Here is a 23,326-nt window from a genome sequence, read left to right on the forward strand (position 1 = left end):
GAGTTTGGTAGCTGCTCAGTAAATCATTGCATGTCTAAAGCCGTACGTAGACTTAGCTTGAGTGCACAAGAAACCTTCATTTCCACATACACCGGAAACAAAATAGATGAGACATTGGGTCTCACACCATCTTGTCCTACTGCATCACAGCATTTGAAAGTAAGCAGGCCTTGAATGACACTAATATGTCTGTAAGAAGTAAAAGTGACTAAAAAGTAGGAATTTTAGACTTGTCGCAGGAAATTGTAGGCTCACAAGCTGTGTGCATTTATATGACCAGTAGCTGATTGAAATCCCCCCTCGTAAATGGACTCATGGAAACATGTTGAGTAGGCCAGTCAGATGCCATCCATTAACCTTGATAACAGTGAAAAGTGTATTTACCCGTACCTGTAGGTGGCCAGCCCACTGATCATGCAGAAAACTTGCAAATTTCCAAATAAAATAAATTATTTTATTGATTATTTTGATGAGAATGACATTGTGTACCAAATAAACAAGCAGACCAATATTCTGTGGCAGATACCACGACAGAACCTCAGCCACTTGTTTCTGTTGTGAGCTTTGTATGGTCATGAATGAGCAAACGTTAAACAACAGTCAGGAACTGTTGTTTACCGTTTGCTCATTCATGACCATACACAGGAGAGAACCGCACCATATTTACCCTGACAACCAGGTACTTGGATGAGAGAAATAGTACCCCAAGAGTCAAGCACTCAAGTTGATCGGTGATAGTGAGGTACGGGATGTGCTCTTCCTGAAGGATATGTAGGATGTACGAAATCCAGATCTACTACTCTAGGATGTACTTGATTATCTGCAGGACTCGGAGTCTTGTAAGTCGGACGAAAGTTATATGTTTTTATCTCAAATTTAAAAGCATGTCATTCTCGAGGGAACGTAGACCATCCATGAGATAAAGCCCTCACCTGCAGTTCTGCTGGTTTACAAAAATGGAAGTGGGGGAGCCCAGTCTAGGTGTAGTGGACTGTATAATTAAGGATATTGTTATCGGGGCTTGTATAAGCTTGCTAAAGCTGATTGGTCTCTGGTTCTCAATTCCGCAGATGAAGAAAATGAGCATTACCTTTTGCAGTTACAGCTCTAAATTGCATTAGTATATCTCGGCGTTCTTAAATAAAAACCTGGAAGTGACAGTGTCCATGTTAATCATTATAACCTGTACTCAACCACAGGAATGAAGGATTTGGGCTCAGAAACTAAGTTTTATTGAACACTGCTTCATATATACACCAGTAGGTGTTGATAACAGTACCTAGGGTTAGTACCCCCACAATTTCAAATCCTTTGAATGATCATAAATGATATGCTTATGCAAAAGCAGGTTAGAATTAGAGTTCAGATGAGAGATGAACAGAAAAGGCTTGGTCTGGCTGCCCAGCAAATGCTTATTGCAAAGCCCTTTGGTGCTGTAGGGAGCAGATAGGTTTTTAACTGGGGACTATTCCAAAGAAAAATCCTTTTAGTCTTAGAGGTCAATGGAAACAACATGTAGAAATTATATCATGATTTGTCTGATGGGCAATAAGCTGTCAGAGGAAGGGTCTTTTCCATCCCAGAAAGTGCCCTCCTGTACTGAAAGTATCACAGAACAGTGCTTGAGATTGAATACAGTTCTGGGGGGTCAGAGCTAGACTGGTCCTGCAGACTCCCCCAGCAAAGCGCTGATCACCGTGCTTACTAGGTACCAGTATCAGGGCACTGACTGGAGCCATAAAAACCAGCTATCTGTAAATACCTTTTTGAAGATTATGGAGAGGATGGGAGGTGTCAGGAAGGAAAAGCAGAAAGATGGGATTTGGACGGAAATAAGCACATACATCTTTGCCTGAATTGTAACCCCTAACTTTCCTTTTGTTCTCTTTCTTTTCCTCCAGCTTGCCTCTTTTTTCCTTCTTCCATCGTATCTGCTCTCTTAGTCTGACCGCATTGCTAATCTCAAAGCTGCTCGGATGAGGCAGCATAGTCTACCTATGAAGTCCTGACCTGTTCCTGTCCTTTGCAGCGTACCTTTGCACATCACAGATGCATAGTCGACTGAGGACCAGCAGGAAGGAACTTCATCCTGGCTGCCATTAGAGGGCAAATATCATGTTACCCTCCAATGATGTACCACAGCATCACTTCCATCTTCTGGGTGTGGTCTTGGCTAAGAGGGTCAAGGGCTCCTCTTGTTAGCGGGTATTAGAGCTTAGAAAGAGCCAAGAGCATGACCCTGTGTGCTGCACGTTTCATCACTTGGCTGCCACTTCATGCGCATTTTAAAGAATGGGATGTTTGTGTGTATGGGTAAAGAAGAGGATGAAACAGGGAAGATGTTATATTGTGCAGCTCATAGTTTGCTTCCCTTGCTACAATTAAAAGAAACTCGGTAATCTTAAGAACAGTTGTGGTACTCTTTGACAGGAACTGCTGTGCATCAGTGTAGACCAATTTTGTACTTAGTTCTACTATCTTAGTTAAATATTTGACTGTTGAATTATTATTTATGGAATTGTTTTGTTCTCCCCTTAACCAAAAGCTTGCTCTGAGAGCCGGTAATGAGAAGGAAGAAGGTGAAACAGCGGACACTGTTGGCTGCTGCTCATTGCGTGTGGAGCACATCAAACTACACCCCAAGTTGGATGGTCAAGAGTATGTGGTAGAGTTTGATTTTCTTGGGAAAGATTCCATCCGCTATTACAACAAAGTGCCAGTTCTCAAGGAGGTGAGTATAACTATGCCTGTCTTTTTTTTTTTTAAATTCAACCCAAGTATTTGCTGTGGTACATTTACATTTGGATATGTTTATTTCATTTTCTTGTTTGTTAAACTTCGAAGCAGTGGTGCAACATGGCTCGATTCTGATTTTTACTCTAGACCTGTGATGCAAAGCCCTTGCCAGCTCTTATTTTGATAACTCCGAGACCTTTATTTGGTGGTGTTCCACCTACACAATTGATCTAAAACTGGGTGACCTATGTAGTGGAAGAGCATCACTGGCTGTTCCTATTTTAATTATCCTGGTCCATTGACTGCTCTGTCTTATTCATATTGCTAACGTCTTTAGTGGCACCACGCATCTGATTGAACAAATATTTTTTTCTTGGTGATGGTACTATAGGTATTCAAGAATTTATACCGTTTTTTGGAGAACAAAGAACCAGGGGACGACCTGTTTGATCGGCTTAATGTGAGTAGACCAGCATTCTTTTGAGGCATTATCCTTCGGGAACTGTTGTTTAACGTTTGCGCATTCATGGCCATACAAAGGAGATGACAAAATAATTGTAGTTGTTTTTGTGATAATTATTTTGCATTAGTTTAGACCCTACCAAACCCAGACAGTCTAGTGTATTAACCTATGGATTTCCTGTATTTTGTGGTAGTGTTGCCCGTGTCAACCAAGGAAAATGTTTGACAAGATGGTTTGTGCAGTGGCGGTTAATATTATTTTGTTTTTATGCGCTGGGTGCAAACTGAGCCCAAAAGGCAGAAGAGCTCTGTACATAGTAAAAGGATGCACAGCGAGAAGATAAGAGTAGGTAGACATTAGGTACATTTACAGTGAGAACTCAAGTCAATGCATGATTTCAAATTCAAAAGAAAAATAGTAGCACAGGTGGAATGAGGTGAAGAGGTAAGGGATACAGACTAGGATGTAATAAGAACCAAGAGTTGTTTTTTCAGACCTTCCTTGATTTGAGTTATGGAAGGACAAATGGAAAAAAGTGGGCATTTGAGGGTGAGGTGGTGACTAAATGAATAGTGGCATACGTGAAAAGTAATTATGAGTCTTCTACTCAGAGGAACCCAAAACTTCAGTTTGAAAAAAGGTTACAACACCAGCTCTGGCTAGTAGTGCCATGCAAAAGTATAAACTAACTCCTGATATGTAAGACGTGTGTAAAAGTCTGTTTTCAGACTGTTAAGTGATACAACTTGCTTAGTCACCATTACAGACAAACTGTTCCTGCCCCGTCCCATCAGACCTTCTAAGCCTCTGGATCGCCTTTGTAAAGAGGTTTTGCTTCTGGAAGTGCAGCTTTGAAAGCTAATAATGCTTCTTCTTCATTTGTTTGTTATTTCTACACTGTGTGGGAAATCGAGACCTCTTTTTTGGGAAGATAAAAATGTTTTGGAGACTTGTTCAAACAGTTTGTTTCGAAAACTGCTTTTGTCATTTGCGTTTTTCTTTCAAGCCATCCCTAAATCGTGATTAATGAATTGCATGTGCTATTCTGTCCCGGTTGTCAAGAGTATAAAAACTGCCCTTAAATCTGTTAGTATGGCATGCTTATGCTGCTTTTATCCTGGCTGACAATTCACCTTCATGAGGTCATGCACATGGATGCACAACAGCTGTGCACAATATTAACGTCATACTATAGTGTGCATGTCTTTTCCTATAAATAATTATACTTCTACGCATGTTATACAGCATATTCTCACCATAATGCGCCAAAGCTGTTTAGTTGTCTGTACTCTGCCAAATTAACAGAGCTGCCATGCACCAACACGCAGTTATAACAAACATAAACGTACACACCTTAAGGCTCATAACGTTGCATCATATGACATCCACCAACATTCTGGCCAAGCAAATAAACAATTGACACTACTCTGCACTCCCAAACCCTAATTGAAGAACTGATAGGTCTTCGGTGCATTCACCCATTTTCATGAAATACAAATCTCTTCCTACGTCACTCATTTTACTTTCACACCAAACAGTGCAAAACTAAAAAAGCAAACTCTGCGACCTGCACATAACCAATTGCACGCTTACAACATAAATGATCCAACTGTTCTGTTCTAATTGTGATGGAGATATTGTCCTGATGAAGAATATGATGTATGGCAAAGATTGAATGTCCTCTGTCAATAACATTCCAAGTACAAATGTCTATTCATATGTATCTAGTAAGTTGCTAGGAATAAACTGCTTGTTTTGTAGCCTGTGAATCTCTAAACAGATGTTACTGTTAGTAATATTTTATTTCTAAAGGCTGTGATAAACTATTTGAGAAAAACCGATATAGAAAGGAGTACTTTTTTGCTTCCCTGTGATCAAATATGGCGTACATTACATCTTTTTTTTCTTTGCAGACAACAAGTGTTAACAAACATCTTCAGGACTTAATGGATGGATTGACTGCTAAAGTCTTCCGAACTTACAATGCTTCCATTACCTTACAGGAACAGTTGAAGGCACTCACCAATGGTAAGCTTGGCTCATCCAAGATGACATTAAGTTGTTTATTGGTGGCCCACATACTTTCTGGTATACTTTGCTTAATCAGGTTTATCCAGTATTGGTATCTTCCACAGATTCAAACGCTTGAATCATCCCCGCCGTCGAGGTGAGAGTCTCACGATACAAATAAAATATATACATAACAATAATAAAATATCATACAATAGGCTATAATGGACAGTAAAGTCACTACACTAGCCTATCCTCTTCTTTTTGTAAAAAAGAACCAAATCTGGAACACAGACAATCAGGCTCCAGCACCCTCTAGAACACTCCACAGGGAGGCAAGTCCCTCAGATTTTCTACCTCACGTCGTGTGACCAGGAGTCTCCCTGAGTTCTGCTCTGTTTTTTGCAAACTTTTGCTGAATACGGTGAGTATAGGATGTCTGATTCTACAAAGAAAGGATTGTTCTTGCCTAGTGGTTCCGGTGGAAAAAAGGTTACATTTCGAAGATCCCCACAAGGAGTGTAGCAGGGTTTCTGTTCTACCACAGAACTGTGCACAGAGGATTGGAACCTCAGCGAATTAGGGTGACCCAAAACTCACCTTAGTACCCAACAACCCCTTACCGAGCTAGCTACAGTGTCTCATTGGTCATAACAAACTACCAATGTTTAGACAAACCAGAACATGAGCTTACAATACCTCGGGTTACGTGGAACACATGAGCACTCTTTCGTTATACAATCATTTCAAACCAGAACGTGGAGTAAAGAAGAACACGTGAACATTTGAAATATTTATTTACTAATGCCGTCTTCTCAGGCGCAGTATCTTAGATAATACAAGGAAACATATTATCAAAAGCAAAGTTATCAGCATTGTTACTAGTCCATAAAAAGCGAATGGTGACAGCATGTTAACATGCTGTAAATGAATAAGGGTTAACAACACTTATTTCTCACCCTCCCTAACTCGCATATTATATTAATAGCTAAGAAGGTCTCTTTGTGTTGAATTAGGGCGGGCCCATCCCTCAGGATCCTAGAATGAAGAGATCACATCAGCATACAACAGCTCTCTCTGCATGCGAACAGCATCAAGTATGTTTGTGTGTGTCCAGCAAAGCAATATAAAACCCGCCTAAAAACCAAAGTTGGCAGAAGCTGCACTTATGTTATGTCTATGAAGGCGCGAAGATCAGACCTCATAACAATTCAGTATCTTGTTGTTCCTGAAGCTTCAGCACTCTCTGTACAGACATAGTTTATTGAGCAAAGCTGATATCAGAGTAATAACATATTATTCTCATATAAACCACAGCAAACTACTAGGTTGAAAGCTAAATCAACAATTAAGTGTCGTGTGCAGAAGCAGCAAAAGGAAAAATGGCGTTTAAACATGTAATGTGCCTATGCTAACTTAACGCATTATAATGATATATAGTAGCTATATGACAGGAGTGTATATATTGTCTGCATCCTTCACATAAGGTCAAAGACTGTAGAATTTGTAGAACTTTTTCTTCAAAGACCTTAAAAGATATAGAGAGTAGATTACTTATCTGGCTGGAGAAATTGAAAGTGAGATCTGAGGTGGTGTCTGAAGATGATGATAGTGATAGCCTACCTGCATCTAAGAAGGGGGATAGATATGAAGATCCACCTGAAAGAGCTGGCAAGACCTCTATAAAGTCTCACCATGAGGCTAGCCACTCTGCCTCTAAAAAAAGAGTAGCTTTCTTTCTCCTCTGAAGAAAAATCTGTGGAAAAATAAAAAATGCCACCTAAAACGTCATTGAAACAGCCCAGGAGTCAGTCAGTCTGTCACACCTTCGTTGTCGTAAAAAAAGACTCAGTCGAAGATGAAGCCACCTCAGAGTTCGTCTACGCTATCTCAGTTGACAGAACAACTGGTAAGGATTGTCCCTTCGACGAAGATCAACTCTTCTCTGACTACGACACCGTCGACAATACCACCGACGGTTACAGTTTCTCCTCCCTCCATGTCCATCTTGTCGACAGCACCATCGGCCTCTCTCCTGTCGATGCCCCCACCGTCGACGACGGCCCCACTCTCGTCAACTCTTCCTCTGTCGACCGCCACTTTAACTACGACATCATCGACGCTTACAACAGTAATGGCAGCTTCATCTGTCGCTATGTCTCCGTCCATTGTCATCTTGTCGACGATCATGCGGAAAAGGCCCACTTTGTTACAGGTAACTCCTATGTTATCATCTGAATTATCGTCTACGCTCCCATCTACGAGGGGCTACTACCACGACCCTTCATACATTTCTCCCTTGCCTCCTAGCCATTTTTTGGATGAGTCCGAGGATGATGGGCTGTTCAGCCCTGCACACAGCCCCTCTCAGCTTCATGTGGAATACAAAGAGGATGATGAGGAAGAGGAGTATTATGAGCCTTTCTCAAACCGTGCAAAGGCCTCAAGTTTTATTGCCTCGTCAGGAACCTGTGGCACAGATGCCTGTGACTTTCGTACAGGACTTGGCAGCTGTGCTGCAGGATTATCGTACTCTTTTCCCAACTGCAACTAATCCTGTTCAAAGACAGCCTTCTCCTCCATCTGTCTTGCATACTTCAAGGTCATCTGTTCCAGCTGCTGGGTCTCAGTATATTTTACCAGTACCACAAGACCAAGGAGTACAAGATGATGATGAGGATGCAGTCGCCGAAGAGGGCGAACTCCCTAAATCACCGACAACCATGGATGAATGGCAGGATTATGTAATCCCAACACCATCATCGCCAGTTCCTCAGGCAATTGATTCCCCTCTCGAAGACATTGGAGGTTTTCATGCCATCATGGAGATGGCAGGGACACGTTTTCACCTCCTTATGCCCGTTAAGCAGTCCGACTGCTTTCTCTACGATTTTAAAGATCAGAGCAGAAAATCGGTCCGCGCCATTCCCATAATCGACCATATTTGGGAAGAGCGCGTCAAGAATATGAGGCACCTACTCTCTGTACCTGCAATTCTTCCCAGGATTGATTAAAAAGTATAAGGCCCCAGATGATGCCCCTGCATGCCTGTCCGGTCATCCTAGGCCTGACTCAGTCATCTCTCAGGCTGCTCACCGCAGATCGAGAAATCCATTGATTCCGATTACTGCACCTCCTATCTGAAAGATACACGTTCGTGATAGATTCATTACCTTAGAATATCCCCAGGCGTCAGACTGAATCCGGAAAGTTTTGCTATCAGTACCCCTGCGCGTCAGTGGGTGACGTCGTGCGGCTCTGCGTCCGTCGATGGCGTCGTATGCGCCGAGATGACGTCACAGAGACTACTTAGGCGCCACCCATGTGTGCTGACGTCAGTTCTTTCTTTTTCCGCGCCAGTAAGCGCTGTTCCGGTTAGAGCACGTACCTTAGTCATTTTTAGTTCTCGCCTGAGCCAGTGCATGCGCTGCTCTGGCGAGACATTTAGTAAGCAGCTTTTCTAAGCGCTACCAAAGCGTCCACCAGCTTGCAGTCACGCACACAAGCGCGCGCGTCACGCTCCGCCTCTGCTGCGCGCGCATCCCTTGTTTTCTTTAACTTTCACGCAAAGCGCTTTTGACGCGATTATAGCAAAAGGAAAGAAATAGGAAAAAAACCTCTATTTCTTTACTTTTGCTATAATTGCGGCACCCGCGCCTTACATTTAACATTAAAAGTGAAGCGCGGGTGCCGCGATTATAGCAAAAGTACAGAAATAGAAAAAAAAATCTATTTCTTTACTTTTGCTATAATCGCGGCACACACTCTTTACTTTCTGATGTGCTAACTCTGCAATATATATATATATATATATATATATATTACCTACTGGCGATAGCCAGTAGGTATATATAGTTAGGATTGTTTTCCATAGGGAAATCGCAACATTCTATTGGGAATAACTTTGGCGCCGGTTGAGGAATCTTCCTGAAATTTTCCTTAACTTTGCCTCGCGGCGCTCCGCTCCTTCCCTGAAATTTTGGGGGGGATTCGTCAAGCGGGGGCCGAGATAAAAGGGGTGTCCCAAAACATGTTTTCCCCATGTTCATTTTTATAGGGCGGTTGGACTCACTTTTAGCCCGAACGGCTGAATGGTTTTCCACCAAACTTGGCAAAATTGTAGGGACTGGTAGCCCGATGTGCCTTTGCTATGTCTCAAGATATGTGCTCCAGTGGTTTTTACGAAAATTAACTTTGAAAAAATATATATTGGGCTACATTGGGCTATATATATATGTTAGAGCCCAAATGTAGCCCAATGTAGCCCAAAGATGGCCACCAGAGACAAAAAAAACAAATGTAGCCCAAATATCAGCCAGATGTAGCCCAACTATAGCCCAATTACAGAATGTCCCAGAGTGTTCTAAAGAACAACTAGAGCGCTAAGTCTTACTTATGACAAAAGTATGGCACACCTGAAGTCATCTTGATTGGAATAAAGTGTTAACACTTAAAACATTTAATTTGCAAAGGAACAAAATGAGGGGGTTCATTTTGCCATAGAAATTATGATTAGTGCTGAAGAAAGAAAAATTAGGGCACATTTTGAGTGACTTCGCAAATCCTCTTATATTTCATTAAAAAAATTCTGATATGCAGTCTCCCAAGATGGCCACCAGAGACAAAAGAGCCCAAATGTAGCCCAAATATCAGCCAGATGTAGCCCAACTATAGCCCAATGACAGAATGTCCCAGAGTGTTCTAAAGAACAACTAGAACGCTAACAGTCTTACTTATGACAAAAGTATGGCACACCTGAAGTCATCGTGATTGGAATAAAGTGGTAACACTTAATACATTTAATTTGAAAAGGAACAAAATGAGGGGTTTCATTTTGCCATAGAAATTTTATATATATATATATATATATTCACTGAAAAAAACATAGGTTACACACCAGTTATAGTTAGGAATTAGCATTTAAAAAACCTTTGAAATTCACTGAAAAAACCATAGGTTTCACACCAGTTATAGTTAGCTGGAAATTTTACTCGCATAAAACCATTGAAATTCCCACGTTATAGTTAGTTGGACTCACTATAACTTGCACATCTGCAATGCACTGCTGATGACGTCACATATTACATCACTCATGCATATATTTAAATATTTAAACATTACTCGCTAATATATGTATTCACTAAGATACACTTAATAAGCCAGTTAACAATCAATTTTTTTTTAAAACACTGAAAAAACCATAGGTTTCAGACCTTACATAGTTAGGAATTAGCATTTAAAAAACCTTTGAAATTCACTGAAAAAACCATAGGTTTCAGGCCTTATATAGTTAGGAATTAGCATTTAAAAAAACCTTTGAAATTCACTGAAAAAACCATAGGTTTCAGGAGTTATATAGTTAGGAATTCGTTTTTAAAAAAACGTTGAAATTCACTCAAAAAACTATACGTTTTAGTGGTGTTATAGTTAGCTGGACATTTTACTCATACAAAACCAATGAAATTGCTCCTATATAGTTAGTTGTACTAACTATATTTCGCGCACCCGCAATCCACTGCTGATGATGTCACATATTAGATCATTCATGACATGGTCAGTGACATCACTGATGACATCTCAAATGACATCACTGATGACATCACTGATGACCGTAGCCGCCACCAAGGCCTTCGGCAGGGTAAATTGGTTGTACCTGTCGGAGGCCTTGAAAAAATGTAATCTCGGCGAGAAGTTGTGTCGCACTGTACAATCTATCTATAGGAGCCCTTCAGCTAGGCTGTTGGTAAATGGTGGTCTCAAAGCGCCCTTTAATATTTCTAGGGGTACTAGACAGGGCTGCCCACTCTCCCCTCTCCTTTTCAATTTGTATATCGAGCCATTTGCCCATCGGCTAAGGGAGGATATTAACCTTCAATCTTTTAGGTATGGAGAGTGGGAGAGGAAGGTAGCCCTGTACGCTGATGCTATTTTAGTTCTTACGGCTGACCATGACAGGGCCTTCTCAGCGGTTATTAGTCAAGCCCAAGATTTTGGTTTGGTTTCAGGGTACGAAGCCAACGCAGCTAAAAACAGAAGTTATGGTTTGGAATCACGTGGCAAGTCAGCAACAGTATCAAATAAGTTCTATAATGAGATATATGGGAGTTAAAATAGTCCAATATATAGCTAAGATTGCGGAAACAAATCTGATGGCAGTGTCGAGAGAGTGCGTTAAGCTGATGCAGACCTGGACCTCGCTACCTCTCTCAATTATTGGCAGGGCCAATCTGGCTAAAATGACGATACTCCCTAAAATCTCTTTTCTTTTTAACTGTATACCTCTGCACTTTGACAAAATATTAATTGATAAAAATCAGAGGGAGCTGAACTCTTTTGTGTGGGGGTATAAATATGCGAGATTGGCCTGGAAAAAGCATAGGCGCCGTAGAGAGAAGGGGGGTCTGGCTTTACCTGACATCCAAATTTATGCTTGGGCATTCCAACTCTCTCATGCCCGGATGCTTTTAAAAATGCCGGCCAATACTGGGATAGAAGGGATCTTTTTAGCAATGCTGCGGGGGACACATTTATTGGTGGAGGTTTTCTTTTTAAGTTTGAGGGCGTTAAATTTTTGAAGAAAGTCAGGCTTAAGGTGCTACAGGGCTTCGCAAAATCTTGGGCACACTTAAGGAAGGCGGTCTCTTTGGGTTATTTCTGTAACAAGGCCCCATTGTAGGATTCACCCGGGGGTCCAGAATGTCTGAGAGATAGCTTGGCAGCCACGTTATGGGAATCGAGCTTGGCAGTTTGGGGGGACCTGTTCATAGAAGGTACACTGTTAACATGGGAACAACTCAGTGAGAGGGTAGGGACAGGTCTATCTAGGTTTAAATACCTTCAGCTGGCTAGCTGGGTTCAGGCTCAGCTACAGACTACTAGAGAAGGCTTATTAGGGATGGGCACCGATTTAGAGCTTAATCTCTTGTCCAGACCACAAGGGAAAAAAGAAGTCTCCTTTTGGTATCGGGCAGTGTTGGAGGCAGTGGACGGAAAGTTTAAACTTGCGCAAGATTTATGGGGGAGTGTCTTGCCAGAACAAGAGTGCGATACCTCGTGGCTAACTTCTTGTAATCTGTTATATGATATAGTAAAGCCTGCATGGCTAAAAAGAATCCATCTATATACTATCCACAGGGCTTATTTCACCCCACTGAAGCTATAAAAAATTAACAAAGAGCAGCCTGTATGTTGCAAGAAGTGCGGTCTGCTCTGGCCTCTGGCATCCATATGTTTAAAGAATGCCCTGCTTTGGCCTCCTTTTGGGACAGCTTTGGCAAATTTGTCAGACCTAATTAGCACCCCGGTTATTTTGGATTTGTCCCTAGTTTTCTTTGGTCTTCAAGAGAATGTCAAAGGACAAGCAAGATCTTTACTCTTTTATGCTGTTCTCCTGGCCAGGAGGCAAATCTACATAAAATGGACAGACTCTATCCCTCCTTCCTTTTTAGAATGGCAATCTTCGCTCCTGGCGACCTCGGAGTTGGACTTACTGAGAAGAGGCAGCCAAAAGAAGACATTTTTTGGAACATCTTGAAATCACGATAAGACCCGGAGGGTGTTTTTTTTTTGTTTGTTTTTTATACCTCTGGAGTCTGATGATTATGCTGCCTGGGGCTGTCTGGGTGTTGAAGCTAATCAACTGCTCTAAAGTTCACCCCATAGAATCCAGAGCTTTGTAAACTGCATAGAGCAGTTCCTAATGAGGAGGGACTCATCTGCGGTGGTTTACTACATCCACCATCAACCGGGCCCTCCCAATTGCAGGATGACCAAATAAAGCCTTCTTAGCATCAAGAAAATGCTCCGGCAAAGACAACTCTTTCGACTCAAGAATCACCCAGAAATCTAAGGAACACAAAGAACGCAATCCCCGCCTTGAAGACCCTCCTAAAGACCCCAACAGCAGGCTTTATAACTCAATTTCTAGAAAAACGCCCCCCTAACGATGGGAATCCTCCTGTCATGACTGTCCTACTAGCAAGAGCAGAGGCCAGCAACGGAATGGCGCACCCACTAGGGAGTCTCCCTAATAGTAAAACCCTCGCAGCACAAGAGCAACGCTCACACTTTGGGGGACGCCGGTCTCACTCCTGTCCCAGGCCATACCGCTCCCCAGGAAATGAACACAAACTTGCAAGGGACTTACTTGACGTTACAGCTCCGATACCAGGAAATTACGATCAGGTTGCTACAGCCCAAATACACCACCAACAACATCCTACCCTGCAGACCCCCGTCCAGCCAAGCCCTCTGGAGCTTTTAGGATCTGGACAAATAAAGGCTGAAGTGTCTAAGTGTCAACAAACTTTGGGTACCTTTCACCAATATTCTTGCAAAATCTGGAAACCAAGATAGAAAGAACACTGGAGCTCACCCCAAAGCTCTTTAGAACGGCCAAGGAAACTCTGGTTCCCCCCACCCACTCAAAGCCCACAAAATAGCAGTTTCATTCCCGACTCAAAACCAAGTCTAATTAGTGAAACAAACCATTCTATGACAAGGGCATTACTTTGTCAATCAAACAAGATGGCGCTGCAAATCGATCTCCTTTCAACCATCACACAGTGTCTAGTGGAACTGAGCAACAAGGTGGACTACATAGAGAACAAGCTCAGTGACAATAAGGACAATCGGCCCTGTTGCTGCTCATGTGCAACACATATCGACAAATGGGCAACACATCTGGAACTTTTAACATAATTGGTAGCCTCGCTAAAGGTATAAGCAGGATGCACCACCTGCCCGCCGAACAACAGTGGTATTGCATCTACAACAAAGAGTGATGACCATCAAATTAACCCGACCATAATTAATTTGGGCAATTCCCCAAACTAAGTTCGACAAACACCCATTCGCGGCTATCAACTCTTCCATCAGCTCACTGAGGCAAAGTCTCAGTCCCTGGACAGTACACTCAGGCAAGGAACCTGAGGGGAAAGCACTCACACAGAAAATAAAAGATGAGCCTCTCTCTAGGAGGGCCTAGAAAAAACTAAAGGAACAGGAGAAAAAGGCCAATGCCTCCAAAAAAGTAGCCCTTTCACTAACCCACAATCAAATATTACAAGCTAATAACGTCAGAACTGGGAACTATCCAATCATCGCCAAAAAGCCAGTTCTAAGTAACATAACACTAACAGCATCAATTCCAACAGTTGCAAAACAAGAGTCTGACAAGATACTACATCCAACTCCCAGTGCAGGGGATCATTACAGCCTACCAGGCCCGGCAACTGAAATACAAATAGTTTCATCATCAAACACCACGAATCAGATCTTAACAGCCAATCGTGCGCGTTCAAGGAACAAGGACAGAGCATCGGCTCACTCCTCACCCAGTGTCCCTCCTCATTGACCCTCAAAGGACCTGGGACGCAACAATCCTGCCATCTCAAAGCCCCACTTTCAGAACAGAGACCTGTCAAGGAGACGTCGGCCTAAGCACCAACCTAAGCACCGCTCAGACTCAAATTCTCACTCCCAGATATCACATAAAGGGCCATCACAACATCCTAAACGGGGGCAATATACTTCGCCTATTTAAGCACATACCCACTCTGGCTGAAACCAAATTGGACGACCTAGCCTTGGTCAAGTTTCTGAGCCTTTCCACTGATTCCCATGGGCAATCAACATTGATATGGCTGAGTCTTCACACCCGGGTGAAGCTAACATCAGAAGAATCATCTTTAATGGCAGAATGGGCCTTTGACATTGCATTCCCTGTACCAGAGAAATATCCACACTTGCTAATAGAAACCCTGCCAATGAATGAAATGTACTCTGTGCTAAGGGGGGCAGTGATCAACCATCAAGGGAACATCCTAGCTGTTAAATCAAACTCTTACAATGCTTACAGGATAACAAGCACCTTTGATCACAGGACAGTTTATACAAGTGGGCCAAAGGTCAAGGAACCTGGACTTGTCTAGAAGGCCAGCCACCTTGACAGCATCGCTAACACCATAAAAGCTGCCTGCCACCGGAGTAGCACCAGAATCCCAGCAATTAATACTCAGCTGTCCATAACATCCTGGAACGTAGCTGGCTTAAAAAGACTTTTTGTGTTCAATCAGTAATTAAATACTTCCAAGAAAATGACATCCTGTGCCTACAAGAGACTTGGACAACTGAACCCTTAATTCTCCAGGTTTCTATGAACTTCATACCGCAGCCATAAAACGCAATATTTTCTGGAGAGCATCTGGCGGTCTTGCATTCTTCATCAATCAAGCTTGCAGAATAGAGACAACCTCAATTGCAACTAACACCCTAGATCTGCAAACAGCATTCATCAGCAGGCTAAAAAGTAAAAATATCCCAATATGCCTTCTGTTAATCAACTGCTAACCGCCTCCCAGCAAAAAACCAAGCCCTAAAACACTGGCAACAAAAAGGAATAATCTCTTAAACAAATGATTCACACTACCCAGTTGTTGTCGGGGACCTGAACACCGGGGAGTTAGGGAACCCGGAAATCTATCTTCCACCTCCACTGCAGCGTCTTTTTCACAATCAAAACTTGTTCTTTGCGCATGCTATCAAAACGTCTGTAGACCCTTCCTGGTTTCCTTTCCCCACCTTCAGGGACAAGTCTACAATCGACTATATCTTTATCTCAGATCACCTGGCATCATATTTTAACAACTTTGAAGTGGGTAACAGGGACAAGAGTGACCACAGCCGCTGAGGGTAACCCTTCAGTTAAACGGGAAAACTGTAGCACAACTGCAAACACTAGGGGCCTCAACTGGAGCCGAGCACCATGAAGTTCTTGGTAGAATTAAATGGACTGCAAATCTTGGCCCAAAACATTTGGAGTGGATTACATACAAAGAGTCAAACTCCACAATAATATGCACCGTTAACCCCCCACCCCCCTTATCCCCCGGAGCACTAGAAAGCAATCCTAGAGAAACTAAAACTTGCCCTAAGGGGGGAATCGGGAAACACCCAAATGCATGTCACCCACACTCACCCAAGAGGACTTCACCCAAACAAACGCAGCCTCTTAAAGGCCTTTTAGGCAAGAAGAAAGGGAACCAAAAATCTGCAACCTCAGGCAATAACAGTTCTTTGCGCGGAACATAGAAAGAAAGTCTGGGTAATACGAGCCAAGAAAACCGAGGCAGAATTGTTGAAAATATTCACCCTCCTCAAAGAATGGGGACATATTCAACTTTGGAAACTTATTATCAACATAGTAATACTGGCCAGACAAAAGGGAATGGAGCGGCAGCGGTGGAATGGGTCAAACACGCAAAGCAGCTATACTCTAACCATCAGAACAAGTCCCATACAAGGTCGACAAAACACCTAACATCACGGAGGCCGAGGTAATCATCTTAATCAAAAAAATAAGGACAGACTATGCCCCAGGACCCAATGGGATCCCTGCATCAGTGTTTAAAGCGTCATATGTATTCTGGGCAGAACAGCTCACACCACTCTTCAAGTACACTTACGCTACTTCAACTGTCCCTTCGTCATTGAAAGGTACTATTCTTTCCCCATTTATAAAAAAGGGGACAGGACGAAACCAGAAAATTACCGTCTTATTGCTCTATTAGACATTGAAGCGAAAGCGTACACAAGAATACTACTGAAATAACTTTAAGCCTGGGCAAAAGACAACAACATCCTTCCCCTATTTCAATCTGGTGTTAGGCCCAAAAGTTCCACCTTGGATAACATCCTAGTACTGGGTCATCTGTCACATCGAGCGATCCAGCCAGCACAATTACCCCTCTTTTGCTGCTTGGTGGACTACAGCTCAGCATTTGACCGGGTTGATCGAGGGAAGCTGTGGGAAAAACCTGACTCCTGGGGAATCCCTCAACAGTTGCTAAAGGCAACAATTGGGGTAACAGCGTTTACTACGCAACTTTTACAACGCTGTGCCTTTACGACGCAACTTTTACAACGCAAGTCGTTACAACGACTTGCGCTGGGGGGTGCTCCAGGATAGGGAATAGTTTAATTTACTATCCAACTCCTTCTCTACTATCCACGGGGACTGGAGTTGGAATAGTAAATTAAACTATTCACTATCCAGCGCCCCCCAACGCAAGTCATTGTAACGACTTGCGTTGTGAAAGTTGCGTCGTAAAGGCATGCGTTGTAAATGCATGCGTAGTAACGACATACATCCCAATAATTGCACTACATCAAGGGACCTGAGTCTGTATCAAGACCAGCCAAACCATGGTAAAAGCCAAGGTGCCGACCAATAGCGGCCTGAAACAAGGGTGTGTCCTCGCCCCTCTTCTTTTTAATCTTTATACAGCAGACCTAGGAAAAGCCCTGGAAGGAGCAAGATTACTAACACCAAAGGTGGGGAACGGCCGGCTCCAAATACTTCAGTATGCCGATGAAATCGCAATAATGGATCATACGCGGTCTGGCCTTCAGAAAGCTCTAAACGCCCGTCACAGGTACAATCAAAAGAACAACCTTTCGGCTAACCAGGAGAAGACCAGGATACTTATTTTTGGGAAGTATCACCGATCTACAAAACAAAACATGCACGAGTTAGAACTACCTGGGCTTCAGGCTATCGGAAGGGGCAAAGCCAACAGACCACCTGAAATATTTAAGAAGCAAGGGGGCCGGCATTATTTACAGTTTGCGGCGCCTAAACCTGCAACTACATAGTCCAACAGCAGAACTAATCCTGAAAGTTTTAAGAGCAAAACTTGTTCCCTCTCTTAACTATGGACATTTCGTCTTCCTCGGCGCCTTCAACAAGGTCCCCATGAACCTCCAAATCTCCGCCTATAAGAAGGTTCTAGCTCTCCCATGACAGGCCAGGAGAGCTAGAGTAAGGCTGGAGCTGGGCTTCATTTGCCCGGATAACATCTGCTCGGGGGGACTTATTAAAATACTATATTAGTACTTTGCTTGCCTCTGCATCCTCATTGAAAACCAATATCAAAACAATCTTTGAAGAGAATGGCTCCCCATGGCAAGCACAGTTGGCAGCAGATATAAGACTACTTGAAAAAGAAGCCCAAAATCTGCACAATATGGACATCCCGGCAACAGCCTTGAAAAAGACAGTGAACACACAGGTTAAGAGAATATCCTTCAAAAAGGACCAGGAGAGCCTACACCATCAATCCAATCTTTCCATACTGGATGCCTCGTATATCCTGGGAAAACATGAGCTTTATTTTGAGCAAGTCCTGACAGTTCTGGCCTGGAAAAGAATCACTTACATGAGACTTCTAGCACTGCTTATTGCGGAGTTTAGTACATCCTGGGCTCGGCAAGACAATTCAGTTGCCTTTCGTCTTTGCAGTTACCACCGTGAATCTTAGCTTCATCTGCTGTGTTGCTGTCCAAAGTTAGCCAGAGAGCGGCACTGCCTGGTACTCTCAATTTGCAGGTCTCACAGCTCCGGTCAATGCAGAGAAGTTTCAGACTTGTGTTTCTCTGTTAATACAACTCAAACTGGCCTGACTAGGGAAATTTACAGATGCAATCCAGGCTGCACTGACACAAACTATCAAGTTACAAGACGTAAATAGTCGGCCACCGAGCTAGTGCTACAAGGATCAAATAATTTTAAAAACATAATATCGGTCCTGTGTCTACAATAAACCCAGAGTCCTGCTTCGGATTACAGTCATTACAAAGCCTAGGTTCACAAGGGAACAAAAAAGGTCAAGATCAGTGGACGAAGTAAGTTAAACCAGGAAAATTCATTTGTTTTAAACGGCCCATCATCAAATTAAACATTATTTTATAAGGGCACAAAGCCCATTTACAAAGACGCAGAAACCCTGCCCCCAATTGCAGAATCAATCCCTATGCACCAGTACTTCAGTTCCAGCATGGACAATTGTTTTCAAGATTTAAGATTTTTACTTTTTAAGAAAACTCAGTGAGTCTTTTTAAATTTCGCTTTCCTTTTCTCTTTTATAGTATTTTGTAATGATAGTATATTGTAATGGTTTTAATTAATTGAACAATAAAGTACAATTCAATGCCATGCTCAGCTGTGAATCCTCACTGGGAGTGGTGAAGGGCATTCTGGACTTTCACAAATGAGGTGAGTTGGGCATTAACATGCTTCTCCAATATCTTTGAGAAAATGGGCACCAGTTAGATGGGTCCAAGTGAGGGAAGTTCAGCTGGGGGAGCTCCATGTCATGCTTCCAGTCTTAGGGTATACCCCCTCATAAATCAAAGAGTTCAGCAGTTTAACCAGATGAGACATGAGGTGAGGACTCAGGTGCTCAGCTTGGCTGGTGGAAGAGGATCCAGTGGGGAACCTGATTTGATGTAGTTATTTTTTTATTTTTTTATTTTAGAGGTTTTCTGTAGCGCTGGCCAGACCAGAGGGAATCGGAGCGCTTTACAACAGGATGTAGAGAAGACAAATACAGGATAGTGGCAAGGTAGACAAATACAAAAGTGTTAAAAAATTACTGTTCTGCTGAACGTCTGAAGTGCGTCATTGAGGTAGAGTGGTCTAGGGATCCGAGGGGTATCTTTGAGGTAGAGGGGTCAAGAGGTAATATCAATGCCTAGGGAAGGCAAGTCTTAAGCTGGAATTTTCTGTTAGCGGTGCCGAACCAAGGACTGATTGTTCGGGGAGAGGGCATGAGGTAGGTAGTGGGTGCCGATGTCGGATGGCTGCCTGATGGAAGCGCGATGTCAGGGGCCTGCCTGGTGGAGGCGTGTGAGTAACGTAATTGAGTTTGGGAAGGCGCGGTTGAGGTAAAGGGCTTTTAGGAGGCTTTTGAATTTTGGAAAGGAGGGGGTAGTTCTGATGTCGACTGGGATGGAGTTCCAGATTTTCGGAGCGTTGCCTGCAAAAGAGCGGGCTGCAGTTTTTTGTTTACGCGTTTTCAGGGGGATGAGTAGGAGGGAGTTTGAACTCCTGAGGCTTCTTGACTGACCGGCTTTCTTGAATTTGGAGGCTAGGTATTCGGGTTTCCCTGTGTGCAGGGCTTTGTGTGTGAGGCAGGCAGTTCTGAAGCTGGCTCGCATTTCCACTGGGAGCCATTTTAGATCTCTGAGTGCGGGAGATATATGGTCAAATTTGTTGATTCCGGTGACCATTCTGACTGCTGCATTGAGGGTGGTTGTGAGTCGGGCTAGGTGGGAGCGAGCTGTCCTGGAGAGGACTGCGTTCCCATAATCCAGTCTGGACAGCACCAGAGATTGGGTGGCTTGTTTGAGGTCGATAGGAGGGATGTGGGGTTTGATTTTGTTGAGGAGCTTCAGATTGAGGAATACGCTCTTGGCTGAGTTGTTGATGTGATGTGATGGATAGTTTGTGGTCAAGGGTGATTCCCAGTGATTTGACCGAGTTTGCCAAGGCGAGATTTCCTTTGAAGGCATCAATTGCTTTCAACCATTCAACGATTTGCGGGTTATCTTCCTTGTTGAAGATGAGGAGGATCTTGGTTTTTCCCTGATTGAGTTTAAGGTGGTTCGCTGATAGCCATTCTTGGACTTCTTTGAGAGTTTTGTTAAGTTGTAGAATGTTGTTAAAGGAGGAGGTTTCCAAGTAGATCTGTGTGTCATCTGCATATAGATGGAACGGGATGTTCGCTTTTTTCAGAATGGAGGTGAGGGGTTCCATATATAAGTTGAACAGTTGAGGGGAGAGAACTGATCCTTGAGAGACATCTCTGTTCATGGGGAGGAGGTCAGAAGCAAAGGATTTGATTTTTACTCTGAGGGAGCTGTTTTGAAAGGAGGAGGAGAACCATTGAAGGACCACTTCGTCTGTACCTACCCGCTCTTTGAGAGCTTTAATGAGAAGACTGTGCTCTACAGTGTCAAAGGCTGCTGACAAGTCTAGGAGGATGAGTAGACAGCAGTGGTCCGAGTCGAGGGAATTGATGTTTTTCCATGATGTTGAGGATGGCAGTTTCAGTGCTGCAGCCTTTTCTAAAGCTTGATTGGTGATGGTCTAGCAAATTAATGTTGTCAATATGTTTGTTCAGTTGACAGAGAACACGTTTTTCTAGGATTTTGGCTAGGAAGGGGAGATTGGAGACAGGTCTGAAATTATTCAGTTCGGAAGAGTCTAAACCTGGTTTCTTCAGAAGAGGAGTGACTTGGCCGACTTTGAGGCAATCTGGTATGATGCCAGTTTTTAGGGAGCTGTTTATGATTTCACACCAAAGTGGTGCCAGGGTGAGTTTCAACTCTTTGGCCATTTGAGAGGGTATGGGGTTGAGGTTGTGTGATGAGGGCTTAGAGGAGGAGATTAAATTGAGGATCTCAGATTCTAGGATGGGGTCGAAGGAAGACCAGCTAATTGCCGGTCACCCTCTCGAGGTAGTTTCGATTGTTGGGTAGCAGTTTTTGCCGGGGGGATGGAGGTTGATGTCCAGTGAAAGTTAGATCTTGGTGATTTTTTCGTTAAAGAAGTTGGCAAAGTTGTCACATAAGTATTTAGAGGGCTGGACATGGGAAGTAGCTGGCTTGGACATTTTTTTTGATGATGTCAGAGTTCTCTTGGTCTGTTTTTGGCCTTGTCCAGCGTGGTACAGAAAAAGTTTGATTTGTACTTTCTTCTTGCTGCTCTGAGTTCTTTGCAATGGCTGGAGGAGGGGTTCTTTCTCCAGAGACGTTCTGAGGCTCTGAGTTGCCTTCTTTCCTCGTTAATGTCCTTGTTGACCCAGGATCTGGAGGGGATATTCCTGTTTTTTTTCAGTTTCAAGGGGGCTAGTTCGTCTAGGATCGAGGACATGGTAATATTGTAGTGGGATGTGAGTTCTTCAGTTGAGAGGACTTCCGGGGAGATGGTCAGGAGGGAGGATATTTTCTCTTCTAAATCAGCTGAGTTAATCTGCAATATGTTTCTCGACCATGTGGGTAGGTCTGAGATGGAGGGATGAGACATGATCTGAAATCTGGGGGAAGCAAGGAATGTAATAGAGCTGGTGACTGGTTTGTAGTCAGGTTGAATGTCTTCCATGGAAGAGGGAGGGGTGTAATAAGAAAGTGCTTCAATGCTTGCGCAGAGTAGGGGATGTGTTGTGATCCTTACCGGTGCGGTGTTGATCCGTAGATTCTCGGCTTGCGGTCCGGTTGCGATGCGCAAGATGGTGCTGCGATGCGATGATCCTGGTGCAATGTGAGAAGATGGCGCCCTTGATGCGATGATGCGTGGCGATGCGTAAGCACCCTGGTAGCCTTGCGACGACTCTGTACTTTGAAGCCGCGACCGGCCCTGCGACACGCTTCTCCAGTGATGCGATGGCGTCACGCGTCTCCGATGATGCGACAGCAGGCAGCTTTCGATGAAGACACGCTTTCTGGGAGATGCGGCGGCGGCACGCTTCTCCGGCGGTGCGAAGATTTCAGCTGCGGCAGCGACGCGCTTCTTCTCGTTGCGTCGCGCTTACAGCTCCCAGCGACCCGCAGGCTTCTGCAGTTAGAATTCCCAGCAAGGAAATTCAGGGGTGAGCTGGAGATGAAGTATTTTGTCCCTGAGACTTCTGCAGGAGGCAAGCACAAATTCAAGCCCTTGGAGACTATTCTGTGCATGATGAAAGTCCTTAACCCAGCAAACAGCACACTGGCAGGAGGGCAGTCCAAACCCCTGCAGCTTCCTTGGTTCTTCCCCTTGACAAAAGGTTTCTTGTTCCCAGAAGTGATCTAAAGTTCTTGGGTCCCAATTTTAAGACCCCAAAATCGTTTGTTCTCTGAAGGCAGAAGGGCCTTTGCCAGTCCAAACCAGTTCTTTACCACTCTTTTTACAGGACGCCTTCTTTCCTTTCACAGTGCAGGGCAGAAACATCAGACGCCCAACAGGAGGTGGAGCCAGCATTGTGGAAGGAAAGCACAGCTCTGGAGCACTTTGTTGACATGATTCCGTCTCTTCTTTCACAGTGCAGGACAGAGACTTCAGCCGCACCCCAGGAGGTGGAGCCAGCATTGTGGAGGGAAGGCCCAGCCCTATTCAGGTCCCAGGTACAACTCCTTCCTCCCATCTAGATGCAGATATCCCTATTTACCACTGGGCTGATCATTCTGACTCTTAGAATCCCCCAGCCCTGTCACTGAAACTCCAGACAAGGAATACACAACCTAGCAGAGACAGACTTTGGATAGTTAGCCAATAAATACTTTCTAAAAGTGGTATTTTCA

General features: G+C 43.7%; 1 protein-coding gene across 3 annotated transcripts in view; it reads left to right on the forward strand.

Moving 5' to 3' along the window:
- The window catches only part of TOP1MT (DNA topoisomerase I mitochondrial), a 1,348,974-nt gene that overhangs the window by 948,900 nt on the left and 376,748 nt on the right, over nucleotides 1–23,326 (forward strand). For all 3 annotated transcript variants that reach the window (XM_078686649.1, XM_078686647.1, XM_078686648.1), the window contains 3 exons: nucleotides 2,546–2,731; nucleotides 3,128–3,196; nucleotides 5,113–5,227. In XM_078686649.1, the coding sequence (XP_078542775.1) occupies nucleotides 2,546–2,731; nucleotides 3,128–3,196; nucleotides 5,113–5,227 (370 nt within the window). The remainder of the gene's footprint in view (nucleotides 1–2,545; nucleotides 2,732–3,127; nucleotides 3,197–5,112; nucleotides 5,228–23,326) is intronic.

The sequence above is a fragment of the Lissotriton helveticus genome, chromosome 4_1 (assembly GCF_964261635.1).
Source record: "Lissotriton helveticus chromosome 4_1, aLisHel1.1, whole genome shotgun sequence".
In the NCBI taxonomy this organism is placed as follows: Eukaryota; Metazoa; Chordata; class Amphibia; order Caudata; family Salamandridae; genus Lissotriton; species Lissotriton helveticus.